At 43.6% G+C, this 16,326-nt stretch overlaps 1 protein-coding gene across 1 annotated transcript in view; it reads left to right on the top strand.

Annotated features, from left to right (window-relative positions):
* wdr7 (WD repeat domain 7) overlaps nucleotides 1-16,326 on the top strand; it is a gene marked incomplete at its 5' end in the record, with an annotated part of 110,678 nt that overhangs the window by 31,115 nt on the left and 63,237 nt on the right. Inside the window, 3 exons of the mRNA XM_079289944.1 lie at nucleotides 4,815-4,912; nucleotides 14,713-14,831; nucleotides 15,150-15,273. Of these exons, the coding sequence (XP_079146070.1) occupies nucleotides 4,815-4,912; nucleotides 14,713-14,831; nucleotides 15,150-15,273 (341 nt within the window). The remainder of the gene's footprint in view (nucleotides 1-4,814; nucleotides 4,913-14,712; nucleotides 14,832-15,149; nucleotides 15,274-16,326) is intronic.

The raw sequence follows: 16,326 nt of genomic DNA, 5'->3' as shown, positions 1-16,326 counted from the left end.
AATGAATAAATATATTTTAAAATCAAGTACATTTCTCTGGCATTTATAGTTTTCTACTGTACCGAAACGTACCGAACCGTGGCTCCACTGTATCGTACCCAACCCAACCGTGAAGTTTGTGAACCGTTACACCCCTAGTCATCAGTGATTCCAGCTGAAAAACAAAGATAACACCCAAAACAAACTCAACACAAACTGAATTCAAAGCACAAATGCATATGCCGTTCACATACGCAATAATGCCAGCGTGTGTGTGTGTGTGTGTGTGTGTGTGTGTGTGTGTGTGTGTGTGTGTGTGTGTGTGTGTGTGTGTGTGTGTGTGTGTGTGTGTGTGTGTGTGTGTGTGTGTGTGTGTGTGTGTGTGTGTGTGTGCGCGTGTGTGTGTGTGTGTGAAGCTGATTGTTCAGTCTGTCTGAGCTCTCATTGTGCCGTGAAAGATTTAACACGGAGGTAGAGTTCCTGCTGCTGTAACACCAACACATCATTTCGTCAACCCGTCACAGAAAAAAGCCTGCAGGGAGTATGAGGAGGAAGAGTCAGAGAGGAACACACAGAGTGTGTGTGTGTGGGAGGGGGGGGGGGTGGAGTTAGCTGGTGAACTGGTTGGTTTTTATCAGCCTCCCTGATTTATTTCATTTGTTGACATCGTGTTTAACGATTGGTTAACATATTCAAAAAGTATGTTAGGCTTTCCCCTTGTCCATCATTTTGACGGACGGGGTTGTAAAAATTCCGTCATGATCTCTTATTACTCGTCATTTTAATAACAATATTTTATTCTGAAGGGCTGAACACACTGGAGACTAGCATTACTAGACTCTCTGAATGTGTGATCTCCAGACACTCTGTTACAGCTGGACACGCCGTCCCAACAGCTTTGTCTCGGCGGCGTTGCGCCCGCCCTCCAGCTCCCTCTCCGGTTAACACCGTTAGCTCTGTCAGCACTGTTCTTGCTGTAAGCACTGCTAGCCGCTAGCCGCCGGCTCAGCCGCTTCCACGTTGAGAGCCGTGTGGCGGCGATCCCTCAATCATAGTTTCTCTGAATTTTTAAATAAGAGCCTGTAACATGGTATCGGCTCCTCAGGACAATAACTGCCCGCACTGCTTTTCGAACCAAGCTGGTAACCACGTTTCCTGTGTTTTAAAGCAAACCCACAATAAAACCACCACCGTGTCTGTCTGTGGGTGGATCCTTCAGCCGTGTCATTGATTTGCACACTCCGAAATGATGAGAAAACTTTATGTTGCAACTTAATAAAAACTTGATACTCCAGAGGCAAACCGAGCTGATGAACAGGAAACGGCAGCTAGAACTTGAGAAACAACGAGCAGCAGAGCGGCTGATTGCACAGCTACAGATGGAAGCTGAAGACTCAAACCGAGGTCCTCTCTCTGGCCATCTCCACTTCGACACTCCAAACCAGCGCTTGTGAATATTTGAAGGTGTTTGGGTTTTTGGCTTTTTCATGTTCCCCCATTTATACATTTACTCATGCATACATTCATGACGGCAGAAAAGCTTCCTCCCAGTGTGCTGGAGTTTGAAAAGATGTGCTCCTGAATTCTTAGTGTTTTAGTATTTCATCACAACACCACCACAGAAGCACTCCCTCCACCAACTCCGGCTTGAGCTCGTCCTTGGAACAAGTCCTGGAAGTCCTGATGTTGAGAAACTGAGCAGGACAGAAACCAGCATAAAGAAAACCCATAGTGGTGTAACGGACTATTGTTGATCCGTACGGATCCTTCAGCACGCATGTGAAGCGCGGATTAATTACAGCGTTTAACATTTATCATCAGTGTGAAATAAAGTTTTACTATCTTTATCCACCAATATTCAGTCAAATATAAGATCAGGACATCATTTATGCTTTTCTAGTCTCTGATCTCTGATCATGTTACATTACGATGCGTTCAGGCTCTGTTCAGTGAAAATGAGTATTGGGCGAAGTAAATGATAACGTTATGTGTTCACATGAAGTCTCGTAAAATGTAGTGTTTGTGTGAAACTTGGATGAATTTAGTTTTGTGAAGGAGACGTTTTCACGGCAACATAAATGGATGTTAGAGATGAATTATGATCTGTTAACATTAGCTATAAGCAGCTTATAATACATCATTAAAACTACTAATGACAAGATTTGTGAAACAAAAAAACTACAATCTTTTATTTTCTTATTTGAATTGTGTTTTTATGAAGAATAAAACCCACTAAATTACTATAATAAAGTAAAAGGATTAAAATATTCTGGATCCTTGTAGACCAGCGTCTATAACCAAACGACAAAAGGATCCGTGATCCGATCTGAACCGTGAGGTTTAAGACCCGTTGCACCGCTAGTGACCCACAATAGTCGACTATTCAACGATGTGATCTAAGAAACCTGATTCCACTGCCAGTCTCAGTCGAATTGTCGCAGTGAATGAAAAATGTGCTCATGACACAAAGGATCGGTCCATTCTGCCTACATGTTGTTACATAGAATTGTTCGGATTCTCCCCCAAAAATCATGATATATATCCTATTCTGGTATAAACATCAGTCTATTAATAATACTGTTAATACAAAATTTCAATCCCCGTAGTGTGCGTGAATAAATCGCTTTGTAGAATTAGCTGGACCATCGGAGCAGCTTCTTGGCTGAAGCCTCAGAAAGGCTAAATAACGTGAGGCTCCAGTTTGAAAATCAAAGACGATGACTCAAAGCACTCACGAGGAACGTAGGACGATCACTGCGTTTTCATTTATGAACAGTTCTCCGGGAAACTAGCATCTCAACCTCTTGTTTCCCTTCTGTCTGTGGATTGAAGTTCTGTTTACAATCACGAAAAGCCAGCAGGCTAACACTGGACTGGATTCAAACATCAGGTTGCTTCAGTTTTTTTTTTTTTACCAATGAAGATGTCCGTTTCAGGACCCTGGACAGCGCCGTGCATACAGTACGCCGACACACACTCTCAAAAAAGCAGCGCGGCCGATGATTCAGAAACAACAGCTGAGCATCACGTGTGTCTCGGCCAATATTTCTTTCTATAGATAAATGAAGCCCTAAACAAAGAGGGATCAATGATCAAAAGCCATGATTAGACGATGTGAAAACACGAAGCTCTTCACCATTTTGCTTCTGAACGTCCATTCACACCTGAGGCACGTTAAACACTCTGTGCACATATTCGAAGTGAGTGAGTTTTTTTTAGTTGGAATTGAATCAACTGAAATGGGTGGATTTAGATTTTATTTCGATAACAGCCCCAAACCCCATTTTCCAGCTTATACACACACGCAGCGCTCCGATAACATCGTACTGAATCTATTCCGCCTGATGTCCAACAGGTGACATGAGCACACGCCACCTGCAGTTTCTTCAATGTCAAAATGATCTCTGAAAAATCTTGAATTATTTCTGTTATTCTGTCATTATATGAGCTGTTCTCTCCAGCCGCTGCAGCTCAGTCGAGCTGAAACATAAAATGGAGAGTGTAGTGCTGAACAAGTCAGACTCCTAAAGTCGCATATTGTATATAACCCTGTACTTTACAATCGTATTAACTGTTGTTAATTTGGTTTTACTGGAATACTTTTTGGCATCGTTCTCGTGCTTGTTGCTGAGACTGTTTCTTTGTGTTTTGTGAGCCACATTGACGCGTGTGTGTGTGTGTGTGTGTGTGCGCGTGCGGTGAGGGGGGATGCAGGTGCACATGTTCTTGTGCTCTGTTCCTCTGAATCGTTCACACTGGACATTCGCTATAGAATAGTGTGTGTGTGTGTGTGCCCTCTATAAAGCAGGGATGTGATTTATTTATTTTTTTCTTTCTTGAATTTCCGACATGAATACACGTCCCATGTGAGTTGTGTAGATCCATAAAATAAATATACTATTCAGAAAATACCCCGTCACTTTTTCGGATTCATGTATTCACGACAAAGACAACAGTTCGGAAACACATTTTGACGAGTAAATTAATCGCACACAGAAAATGCCAACGGTGTATGAAGATCTTAACTGAAAGCATGGAAACTGTAACTTCCGCCTTACTATCTGTTCTTCTTTGTGATGGCGTGAAAACCAATCGTGTGAGAGCGATGGACTTTAGTCTGATCAGATGTTGTCTGCGAACCATCAAACTGTCCAACTGATGGGATTGTTTTGACAGTACAGACGACTGAAACACTTTCAAAATGTTATTACTTCTATTTTTCTTTCATATGCTCTTGTGAGAATGATAATTGTGTCGTATTGCCTCTGCTTTATTTTGCTACATGTTGGTGAACCACTGGTGCTGTTCACGGTTCAGCATCTGGACAAAAAAAAAGATGTGCCACTGATTCTGCCCTGTTTGTAGTGACATTCATTTACCTCCATATTAACTCTATGTAACATCCTCTTGCCACTTTTTTTTTGGGGGGCATTATCAACTGCTAATAGCTCCCTGGCCTGCTTGTTGCTTGGCAACTCGTTATCGATCACTCCATTGATTGTTGTATTGGAAGTGTTTGTGTGTCCCTGAAAGTTAGACGCCTCCAGTCTGTTCAGACGCAGGATTGTGTCCTCCACCCAAAATTCAATAGGCTGGAGCCTGAGAGCACACACACACACACACACACTCTCGCTCTCTCTCTGAGTCAAGCAGTTGGTTTCAGGAAATAGAAATGAAAAACAATGTTGTTTGTGCGAACTTGTTTTATGTATGTATGTGTTTCTGTGAGTGTGTTTCTTTGTATTTTGGTGTGTGTGTCTGCGTGTGCGTTAGCCCTCCTCTCGCCTCCCTGCTCCTTTAATATTTCATGCCTCCTCTTTGTGATCCTCCTCCAGGCCTCCCAGACCAGGAGGAACCCCGGAGACTCCACGCAGGACGCTGGCTGCCCCCCCTCAGCCCTCCAACCCGGCGGTACAGGCCCAGATCAAACAAGGTAACTACAAAAAGGGAGGGGGACGCTCGCTTCACACACCCCCGGGGCCCTGCGGGGGATGGTGGGAGGGAGGAGAAGTGGGGGTTTGATAATGCAGCCCACCGGCAATAAAACCCACAGAGAGTTATACAAAAAAAACCTGACATATCACAGGAGGAGGCTGCTGCTGCCGGCTAGGTCAGCAACTCTTTAAAGGGACAATATGCTGTTTTTGACATGCGGGTGTAGTTGACCCACCTACAGTGCTACAGTACAAACCTCTGACTGCAGCGTAGCATCTGATCTCTCCTCTCTCAACACTAGCTTGTACCTGTGACAGACTTTAGTAATGCGGGGAGCTACACAGTTTAACCTCAGTCTGTACTCACATGGGGGTTATGGGGTTCTCCGCCCTGCTCAGTGGATCCTTTGTGTGGGAGGCTGATTCACATTCACTTTGGCGGCCTCAATTTTTTCAAGTTGAGAGATTTACACTGGAAATATTCAGACTGTCCTCACAAGAAAAAGCTGCGTTGGGTTCAAATATCTAAAAACAATGTGTATGCTAACCTGACAGGTCAGCTGTTATCTGTCACGAGCAAAAGAAAAAGCAAAACCTTTTGGGGGGAGGGAGGGATGGATGGATAGGTGGTTGGATGGATGAGATGATGGATGGATGGATGAGAGGGTGGATGGGTGGTCGGTCCCTTCCCCGTCCAACAATTGACGTTGGTTTGCTTGAACCTTGACCCCAATCTGTCTCCAACCTTAACTGAGCAGCAACCAAACATCAACTATAGCAGCGGCAGATCAGGAAAAAAACATTTGTGTTTTTAGCATGGAGCACTTGTTGGAAACGAGAGCACGTCGGACATTTTTAGACTGAACATAGTCTGTTCCATGAAGCACATTTCATACCATTACCAACAAAAGAGAAGTGGATGAATCATCAAAAGAGACGGAAGGAAAGAAAGAAGAAATGGAGAGAAAGGAGAATTTCACTTAGTAAAGGTGGGGAAAAAAAGTCTTTCTTTGCAGAGAGAAACCTGCTCTGGTTCACTGTCGGGGATATTTTAACCAGCCGTCACCATCTGCCTACCACACACACACACACACACACACACACACACACACACACACACACCTACCACACTACCTCAAGCTCAATACCTACAAATACACACACACACACACACACCGAAATCAAATCTATGTGAATACAGGCACACACACACATGCCATGGGTGGCACCCTCGGCTGTCGGGGGAGGCGGAGGTTTTAGTGCTATTGTCACGCCTTAATGGAGGCCAAGCGTGACAAGCGTGTGGACTTATTCACGCCACACGCCTATTCACCAGCATTCAGGGGGAACGCTCTGCCGTGACCTCTGCTCAGCCAGCTACTCCAACCGTGTGTGTGTGTGTGTGTCGGAGGCTTTGTGAAGGAGAGCTGTTAACCCTGCTCACCGTCTCTTTTCACATTGAAATAAATGAGGAGGCCCCTCTAATGTACTGCAGCATTTACTGTCAGATTAACAGAGAGAGCGGGGTGTCTGCACATCATTTAACTTACCTAAACACATCTTACAGTTACTTACCATCATGTCCACACTCATTCAGATACCTTTTAAGAAAAGAAAATCTTTATTTGTCTCTGTTTCGGCCCTTTGACCGCACGCTGCCAGCTGATCTCGAAGACACGATCTAATTTCCATAGTTTTGGCCGTCCTTTCTATCGATGATAACATTTTACGCACCTCTGGGCCAGAAATGATGGATCAAACTATTTTTTTTTAAATACACAGAAGTTGCAATGAGCAAGGCATTTTCCTTGAAAGGGATAGTGCAAGATATTAAAGTGTGGTTGTATGAGGTCCTTCTCCATAGTCTGTGTATTTTAAGAACTTAGAAAACACGTAATCCAAACTTTGTTGCTTCCAACCGGAGCTGCAGCAATTAATTGCTTAATGAGCTGGTCAATTGACAGAAAATTTACGATTTTTGATTACTGATTAACCATTGAAATCATTTTTTTTGCAAGAATTGTGACCATGTTCCAGCCCTTCAGTTGTGCGGATACAATGTTTCCCTTTGTCTGAAGTGAAGATACATTGAATATCTTTGAGTTTTGGACTGTAAGTTGGACAAAACCAATTATTTCAAGATGTGTAAGGCATACCTTTCACTATTTTCTGAAGTTTTATAGACCACAAATACTCTTCACGTTATTCGTAACAGACGATGGTGCTGATTCCATATTCGTGTCATGTGGTGTGATGTTTGCCACCATTTTGTTATCGTTGTTGCGAGGCCGAATTAAACTAAAGTATATTTGACAGGCATTTCAGTGTGGATAATATTTATCTGCATTCGTGTGAACATGATCTGACTTTTAATGCCTCAAGAAGTTACAGCTCCCTGACTTCTCATGTTAGATATGAATACTGAAGTATCGTCTGCATATTGGATTGTTTTTATCATCTTAATACTGACATCCGAGCATTAGTTGCATTGGCTTAGCAGCTAATGCGCCTCATGTTTACATGAATGTTTTCACGTCTGAGGATTGTCTTTAGAACCCTTTAACAATAAGCCAAATTTTCAGATTATTAGAAAGCAGTAGACAATTCTCACGCTATTTCTTTCATTCTTTTCATGAAGCCAGTTTGGCCTCCTTCAATAATCAAGCTGGTAAAAAGATCTCCAGACCGGAAGCTTCACTCAACATTCACTCTTTCAAAAGGATTTAAGGATTGTGTGTTTAGGAATAATGGAATTAATCTGCAGATGCTGCGGTTCAAACTTCAGTTTGTTCTCATTTTGAGATTTTGAGACGCGTCAAAATGTTGCCAGAAATGCCTTTTGCTGCTGAAGCAGTTGATCCCATGCGGCCCTCACTGGCTGGTTTAAAGGAGCAAGGTGTCGGCAGTCCATGATGATATCTAAGCATACAGTCATCACACATGCTTGAGCCTGTTAGAGATAATAAAGAGATAATGCATTCATTTTATCAGTATGATTTGTTTCTGGTGCACTGATGTTTATTTTCCAGGACTGTAAGCTTTGAACTGGGACTCAACGACAGCATGCTCTGCCCGGGCAACAGCTGACGGTTTAGTGAGGAACAACTTTACATGTTTCATCACAATAAAGTCATGCTTTAATATTTAACTCAAAACATAAGAGAATCGTACAATGTATTTTAATATACTGTACTTACAGTAACATGAGTAAGTTATATTTATAATTCCTGAGTTTTAGTAATTGTCTAAAGGTATAAATGAGTTTAAGTATCATTAGTGTTCATAATTATTTTATGTTGCCACCAATATCCAAGCTTTTTAAAGTAGATGATGCATCTTATAATGAGATTTTATTTAATCTTCCTGGCTCTCTCTCTCACTCTCTCTCTCTGGCACTCTCTCTCTGGCTCTCTCTCTCTCGCTCTCTCTCTCTGGCTCTCTCTCTCTGGCACTCTCTCTCTGGCTCTCTCTCTCTCTCACTCTCTCTCTCTGGCACTCTCTCTCTGGCTCTCTCTCTCTCGCTCTCTCTCTCTGGCACTCTCTCTCTGGCTCTCTCTCTCTCTCTCTCTCTCTCTCTGGCTCTCTCTCTCTGGCTCTCTCTCTCTGGCTCTCTCTCTCTGGCACTCTCTCTCTCGCTCTCTCTCTCTGGCTCTCTCTCTCTGGCACTCTCTCTCTCGCTCTCTCTCTCTCGCTCTCTCTCTCTGGCTCTCTCTCTCTCGCTCTCTCTCTCTCGCTCTCTCTCTCTGGCTCTCTCTCTCTGGCACTCTCTCTCTGGCTCTCTCTCTCTGGCTCTCTCTCTCTGGCTCTCTCTCTCTGGCTCTCTCTCTCTGGCTCTCTCTCTCTGGCTCTCTCTCTCTGGCTCTCTCTCTCTCTGGCTCTCTCTCTCTCTGGCTCTCTCTCTCTCTGGCTCTCTCTCTCTCTGGCTCTCTCTCTCTGGCTCTCTCTCTCTGGCTCTCTCTCTCTGGCACTCTCTCTCTGGCACTCTCTCTCTGGCTCTCTCTCTCTGGCACTCTCTCTCTGGCACTCTCTCTCTGGCTCTCTCTCTCTCGCTCTCTCTCTCTGGCACTCTCTCTCTGGCTCTCTCTCTCTCGCTCTCTCTCTCTGGCTCTCTCTCTCTCTCTCTCTCTCTCTCTCTGGCTCTCTCTCTCTGGCTCTCTCTCTCTGGCACTCTCTCTCTGGCTCTCTCTCTCTCGCTCTCTCTCTCTGGCTCTCTCTCTCTGGCACTCTCTCTCTGGCTCTCTCTCTCTCGCTCTCTCTCTCTGGCTCTCTCTCTCTGGCTCTCTCTCTCTGGCACTCTCTCTCTGGCACTCTCTCTCTCTTAAATATGTCTTTGGCTGTACTATCAGTCGATCTCTCCTTTGTATTTGTGCACTTTCTCTTTTTTTTTTTTCTTCTTCACTTCCAACGGATGCAATGTTGCTCGAACACTTTTCTCTCTGGTGTCCTGTTGTGTTCCATGTTTCCTGTGTGGCAGCTGGACGGTTTTATTGACATTTTTAGATTTATAACTGGTTTTATGTGAGCAGTACTGGTGTGTGTACTGCATACGACTGCTTTGAAATGTCACAAATTGTATACATGTTTAAGACGTGACTTTACTTTTTCGAGCACAGCTGGACTTTGTCTTTTGTTAGCAAAAAGGCTGAAAAATGAAAGTGTTGAAACAACATGCTTAATTATTCTATCTCACCAGTATCAAGGTTTCAGCTCTCTGGCACTAGATTGATGAAAAATCGAATCTTTATTCTTAGTACAATTTGAACCAGCAGATAATATTTTTACTTTTTTCACCCTTCCACCCTTTTCCTCATGGCTTCACCAAGTGCTTGCTGGGAAATAAAATATCATCTTTGTTTCACTGGTGCTTTATTTTGACCTTTATGTGGTTTTACAAACTTCTCTTTTTACCGGAAGAAAAGCATTCACTGTATTTGCTGTAATCCGTTAAATATGACTTTATGCAACTTTCCACTAAGTCCTGCAACCCGGTGATTTATTTTCATTGGATGATTCAGCTAAACAAGGAATATATCCAGTGCTAACATTCAATACAACTGTGTGTTATTGACACAGAGGGGTGTAACATATCTACCAGGGTTCATAGACTGCAGCTCACACACCTGCAATTATTTTCTGCTTTTTGTTTTAAACTATAACTACAATTTTCCCCTAACTTTAACCACATAACCATGGTTTATTTAGCATAACTACCATTTTCTTTTAGCCCCGAAATCAAATTTTTTTTTCCCTCTTGTAGTGCTATTCATCAAACTATATTGTTTGTGTGCGAGTTGCCTACTTTTGGAGGCATTGGCCGTAGGGACGTCTGCCTTCTCTCCAATATCGTGCGACTTTAAGGCACTCGGCTTGTGGAGCTCAAAGTGACAAAAAGAGAAAACATGTAGAAACTCGACAGCAATGTCTCTTTCCAGCATTGCTGTTGAAGCAGGCAAAAGTAAAAATATGTATTTTTGATCTTTGGGTGAACGGTCTCTTTAACCATACTTTTGCATATGCAGGTATTGAACGGTTTTCTTTGACAGTATTTGGTGTTTTTGTTGAAAAAACCTGAATTCATTCAATCAGCAACGATGTTCTTGTTTTGGGTCCGCGGATGGTTTTGGCATCGTGGATGTAAGCCCAACCTAACTTGCCATTCGTGTAAAGATCATTTCAAATGCATTTTTTCTTAACTTACTACTAACTTTCTTGCAGTGGCTTCCTTATTTCTTTTCCTTGTACCTGCTTTTGTTTGCTGTTCATACGTGTTGTAAAAACCTTTTCTTCTCTCCTGCCCACTAATCTCCATTTCCTGTATGTATTTATAACTTCCTAACCTGTTCTTTCCTTCTTGTATATTTCTCTCCTTCTTTTCCTTTGCAAGCTGCTCTCACAACCAACTCCAGCACAGTTGCTGCTGCTACCACTGCTGGGGCCCCTGGGGGCCTTCCTCAGAGGCCCCCTGGCTCTCCGAGCCCGAGCCCTGCTTCTCATTACATCCCCTCAGTCAACGAAGGTACAGACTGACCCGACGGGTACCGCTTAGGGACAGTCTAGCAGCCATACTCTTTTTCAGTTTCTTATCTTTGTCTTTGGAGATCTTCTGCTTCCTAGATCTTCTTTCCTACATCACTTCCTTCTGTCCTTCCTTTTGTTCCTTTTCTCCATCATATTTGTATTTTTGTCACCCTCCACATGTAGTTGTTTTTTCTTTGTTCTCGTGACTCTCTCTCGTTCTCTCATGTCATCACAATTCTTCACCTTGCTTCTCTTCACCCCATTAGTCAGTCATTTCCAGCTCCTCCTCGTTCCACTCCTTATTGGGTCTCGTCACCTCTTTCCTTGCAGCAGTCTTACTTTTTCCTGCAGTGAATGTTAGTTTAGGTTTTCATCTCAGGATTCTCGCTCCAGTTTCTTGAAGTGTCTTTGTCCTTGTTTTGGTCTACAGCGCTGTCTCTGTCTGTCTGTCATGGCTGAGGTCAGTCCACTTTTAATCCAGTCAGAAATTGATAGTTTTTGGTGTCCAAATGCAAATGCTGCACAACAACACAGGAACTGGTCGAGTGTTTTTCATGTCTTGGACCGACTTGGTCATGAGAACCAGTTCTGCAATATTTGTACGAGCTAGCCATGTTTCTTATCCCCTACATATTTCTAAAATAAAGATTTTTTTCTAAGAATAGTGGAAATGATTTACTTATAATCCAGTAAAATAAAAAATGCATCATGTAGCAAAATTTGTTGATTTGGAGAGCTGCGTCATCAGCAAACAATGTTCCTTTGCTAATGTTTGGACCTGAGAGTGCATTGACCACAGTCCTAATGCCCTGGTGTGTGGTATTTCTACAGTATTCTGTCATCCTGTCCTGTGTTTTCTGTCCCTAAGTCGACCTGTCTGTCTGAATGTCCATGTATCCCCACGTTCCAGTGTCTCCAAGCTCACTGTTTGCATGCTTTATATTTCCATTGTGTCACTGGGGGAAAAGAAATCCAACCAAAACAACAGATAAATAAAAAGAGACTTTCCAATGACTGACATGGTCCCTGGTTTGACATGTAGCCGTCCCTCTGTTTCACTCGCAGCTCATCCATCTCACGCTGCAGTCCATTTTGAAGAGGCATACATTGTAAAGTTGTGTTTAAAAGTTAAAACGGAAGACTGAATGATAACGTGCTTGAATTATTCATTTACTTTATTTTAAATGAACAGCTGGAGTCTCTCTGGCGTCCCTCTCAGAGCTTAATACAGGTTTTTCCTATTAAACAGCTATCATAAACTTTTTTTTATGAACAGCGTTTGGCTTTTACCATGACGGCCTGTTGCCCCGTCCACCTGAACAATGAATGTGCTCTCAAATGATCGAAACTGTTTCACCATTGTGGTTTCTAGACGAAAGTCAAGTGCCTCAAACTAATCACAACTGACGAGCTTTGGTTTCCAACTTTCAGACTAATTAGGTTTAGATTAGTTTTGTACGGGAAAACTGCAAGCATGCACACAGAGGCTTATTCCTCCTAAATGTCGTCATCAGCGCATGTCTGCAGACGCACCCCAAGTGGACGTCAGTGTGCAGCCCAAAATTTGTGTCCTGTTTATGGCCGACTCTACAGCAGGCGCGCCAACTGTGCATGCTCCAGTTCCCTTCTTCGCCTAATTCGGTTGCGTATGCACCTCTAGCTGGTTGGTCAAGAAGAAGAACAAAACAAAATGGATACTTTCTTTTCCTAAAGTTTGTGCTAGGAGATCCGCCATTACCACAGTTTATATCATTTGTCTTCAAGGGAATACAGCCATATGGTGTTGGACTCCTGGCAAACAACGTTTTGGTGCTGTTCTACCAGGATTGGATGGATGAAATGCTCACGGGGAGTCAGACAGACACAGACCCGTCACTCTAGTATGACTGGAGCCGTGGAAAGTATGCCCAAGGCTGTAGTAGCAGCAGTAGAAGAGGATGTACCAGAAGGGATAGTTGTTGTTGGCAGAAGCAGCAACAGGAGCAGTCGTACTAATAGTAGCAGTTGCTGTTTACAGCAACATTAGTATTGGCAGCAGCAGGAATAGCAGCTACTCTAGAAGCAGTAGTGAGCAGTTGTAGTTGTTGTGTTAGCTGTAGTAAAGGCATCTACTACATTGGTCATTGTCAACTCCAATGTTTGCTTACAATAACATAAGTCATTAAAGTGGCATACAGTGAAACATCTTGTCTCTGTATAATCAAATTCATCTCAACAATTTCACAGCTGTAGCTCGTAGATTTGATTTTTAGGAACAAATTTTAGAAAATGATTCAACTTCCATGTTTTTTTTCAACATTCAAAGTTTCTGCACGACTGATGCAAACGTTGCGACTAGAGGTTGACTGATTATGCTTTTGGGATTGTCGATACGGAGTCGACATGTGACTAAATATATTCATATGTATGTTCTTGTCACAATATGTCCACCCCTACATGAATGTGATGTGTGTGTAATACGCCTGACCGTGTGAGTTGTTGCTGGGTGTCGATGGCGGAGGTGAGTTTACATGGTGCCCCTGGACAAGAAATTTGTATGAAATTTCGTTCCGGCCTGAAAGCCGTTCACTGTCCATTCAAGGTCATTTCACATACATCCTTGGAAAACATATATTAAAGCAATATATGTGAAGAAGGTGCTTGGTTTATGTTGAGTATCAGCGACTAAACATTTAAGTCCATCTTTTGTCACAGACGTGTAAAAGCTGGTGTCCATTTCTCTGGTTTCTGGTGTAAAGTATAAATACTTGCCATGAGCTCGGCTCAGACTGATACAGTGTGATTTGTGCCCTGTTAAAGCGATACAAAGACATTTTGAATGTTGGTTCTCTTCAGTCGTTCTGGTAAAAACGTGTAATGTAGAACACCCATAAACCTGCAAGGTTTTCTAACGTTTCCTCTGGTTTCAAGTAAAGTCCTGCACACATTGTCGTGATGCTGAATGAAATAAAACACACTGAAGTTCATCATGCCACGGTATCGTTATGAGCCTTTTGTCAGTCTGACTATGCAGTGCTGTGTATCTGTTGTTTACCTGTGGAACACCATCAAACATGATCAGGCTCTGGTTAGCAGGAATACTAACCAAGTATTTACCCACACTATTCCCATTCAGTGCGTGCGTGCGTGCGTGCGTGCGTGCGTGCGTGCGTGCGTGCGTGCGTGCGTGCGTGCGTGCGTGCGTGCGTGCGTGCGTGCGTGCGTGCGTGCGTGCGTGCGTGCGTGCGTGCGTGGATGTGAGAAACTCACTGCCGTCATGTGGAAACAGTTGTTTTCAGCCTGAAGGGGCATAACAAAAATAGCACTTCATACAATCCAAAAGGAATTTAACATGATGGGGAATGCCCTTATTTGGTGTCTTTCCATGTGACTTGAGGAGATTGATATCAGTCTCATGTCTGCTGGCTGTTTATGTGCAAGTTTAATAAAGGATGCAAGGCTATGTAAAGTGTTTGATCGGGTAGGTGATTTGTGCAGTGCCCATTCATAACATGCCTGTTCACAAGGGGCTGAATGCTTGGCCTGTGGTGTCTTTTCTTGAGAAGCACTCGTACAAACAACAAAAGAGCCACTTGTACACAAAATCAGACAACAGTAGAGTCATCAGAATGTTTGTTCTGTCCCAACGATTTCATATTGTCTCGTATAATATGAAAAGAAAAAAGTGTTTTTATGTGACAGGAAGTGAGACGTGTATGAGCACATGAAAGGCTTTGGACTATAGCTTCATCTACTGGCCCGACCTGTAGTCTTTTCTTACTGTGTGTGTGTCTGTGTGCAGGTTGGAGCCAGCTGGCAGCCATGCACTGTGTGATGCTCCCTGACCTCCTCGGCCTGGACAAGTTCAGACCTCCTCTGCTGGAGATGTTGGCGAGACGATGGCAGGACCGCTGTCTGGAGGTAACGCGTGCACACACACACACACACACACACACACATACCGGTATTGTACGCACAGGTCCAAGCCAGGCTGCCTGCACCAACCCTGTCTCCTGAGAGTTATATTTATATATTCTAAATTATCAACAGAAAATGTGTCGATGTATCTCAGTTGTGTCCCCTACGATTTACCATCCGACACATGAATCATGTCCGTTTATTAAAACAAATCAAGCATGGCCTACAACATGGCTGCTTACCTGAAGACCCTCTATAGAAGACTGAAGGATCATGATTAGAATAGCAGCGATCATAACTTTACCCTCTGTGCGGTTTTAGGTGCGAGAAGCAGCACAAGCTCTCCTCCTGGCTGAGTTGAGGAGGATTGGCCAATCTGGACGTAAGGACACCATCGACTTGTGGGCTCCCTACCTACCTCAGTATGTGGACACCGTCAGCTCCCGTAAGTACCTCACCACCTCTTCTGAGGGAAGGAAATCTGTATTTAGTTGTGCTGGATCTTCTTGATTTTTATGTTTCCAAATGACAGTATTTGTTTACAACTCAGTTTCTTTACACATCCTCCGAAACATGTTCAGGTCTATGCCATGGTATGGTTTCAGTATCGATATCAGGATATTTAACCAGGGTATCGAACCAAATCTCATCCCCAATTCCTCCAACGCTCGGGTTTTTGCTTCGGCAACGAGCGTAGCTGCAAACCCTCTGCACCTCTCTTCACTTGAGTATCAAAGACACACTGCAGCAGATCTGATGATACAACCACAAAGTGGTTGGCCTCGGGTGTTCTTGTGTTTTGTATGGCCAATCCATAGTACAGAAGTCCAACCAGGAAACACCGCTCAGCTTCAGATCAAGGAGGCCGTTCCTCCCAATCACGCTTCCAGGTTTCTCCATCGTTGCCCATGTGTCGGTTGAAGTCCCCCAGCAGAACTATAGAGTCTCCAGACAGTATCCTTTTCCAGGACAATATGGCCGAGTATTTTGAGCTGCTGTTCGGTGCACAAACAGTCAGAGACTTCGTCACAGTCGGGGCCTTTTGAGTATCCCCACACCCTCCCAACACCTATCACCCTGGGCAACTCTGGACAAGTCAAGAGTCCAGGAGTTTGGTTCCAGAACAAGTGCTATGCGTAGAGGCGAGCCCGGGTATATGTAGTTGGTATCGCTCTCGCTCCATCACGCTACAGTTCCAGAGAGGTTCCACATGATCCCTGCTATCAGTGTATGAATGGGTGTGAGTGGGTGAATGGCATGTGGTATGTGGCTTTGAGTGGTCGGAAGACTAGAAAAAGGCAATACAAGTCCATTTACCATGATAGTCCTGGTGGTGGTTTCTGCAGTCAGTTAGCTTAATGCTTTTCACGTTGATTTAAGAGATTTTTCTCTGCCTTTGTTTTTCGTGGATATTCTAAAGTGGCTAGTTAGCTTTGTAGGACAAGTGTGCCCATTTCTGAATCCCTCCTACAAAGCTGTGATAGAAATAATGTTTCTA

The sequence above is a fragment of the Melanostigma gelatinosum genome (assembly GCF_949748355.1).
Source record: "Melanostigma gelatinosum genome assembly, chromosome: 18".
NCBI lineage: Eukaryota > Metazoa > Chordata > Actinopteri > Perciformes > Zoarcidae > Melanostigma > Melanostigma gelatinosum.
Note: the sequence above shows the minus strand (reverse complement) of the source record. Positions and strands in the feature narration are given on the sequence as shown.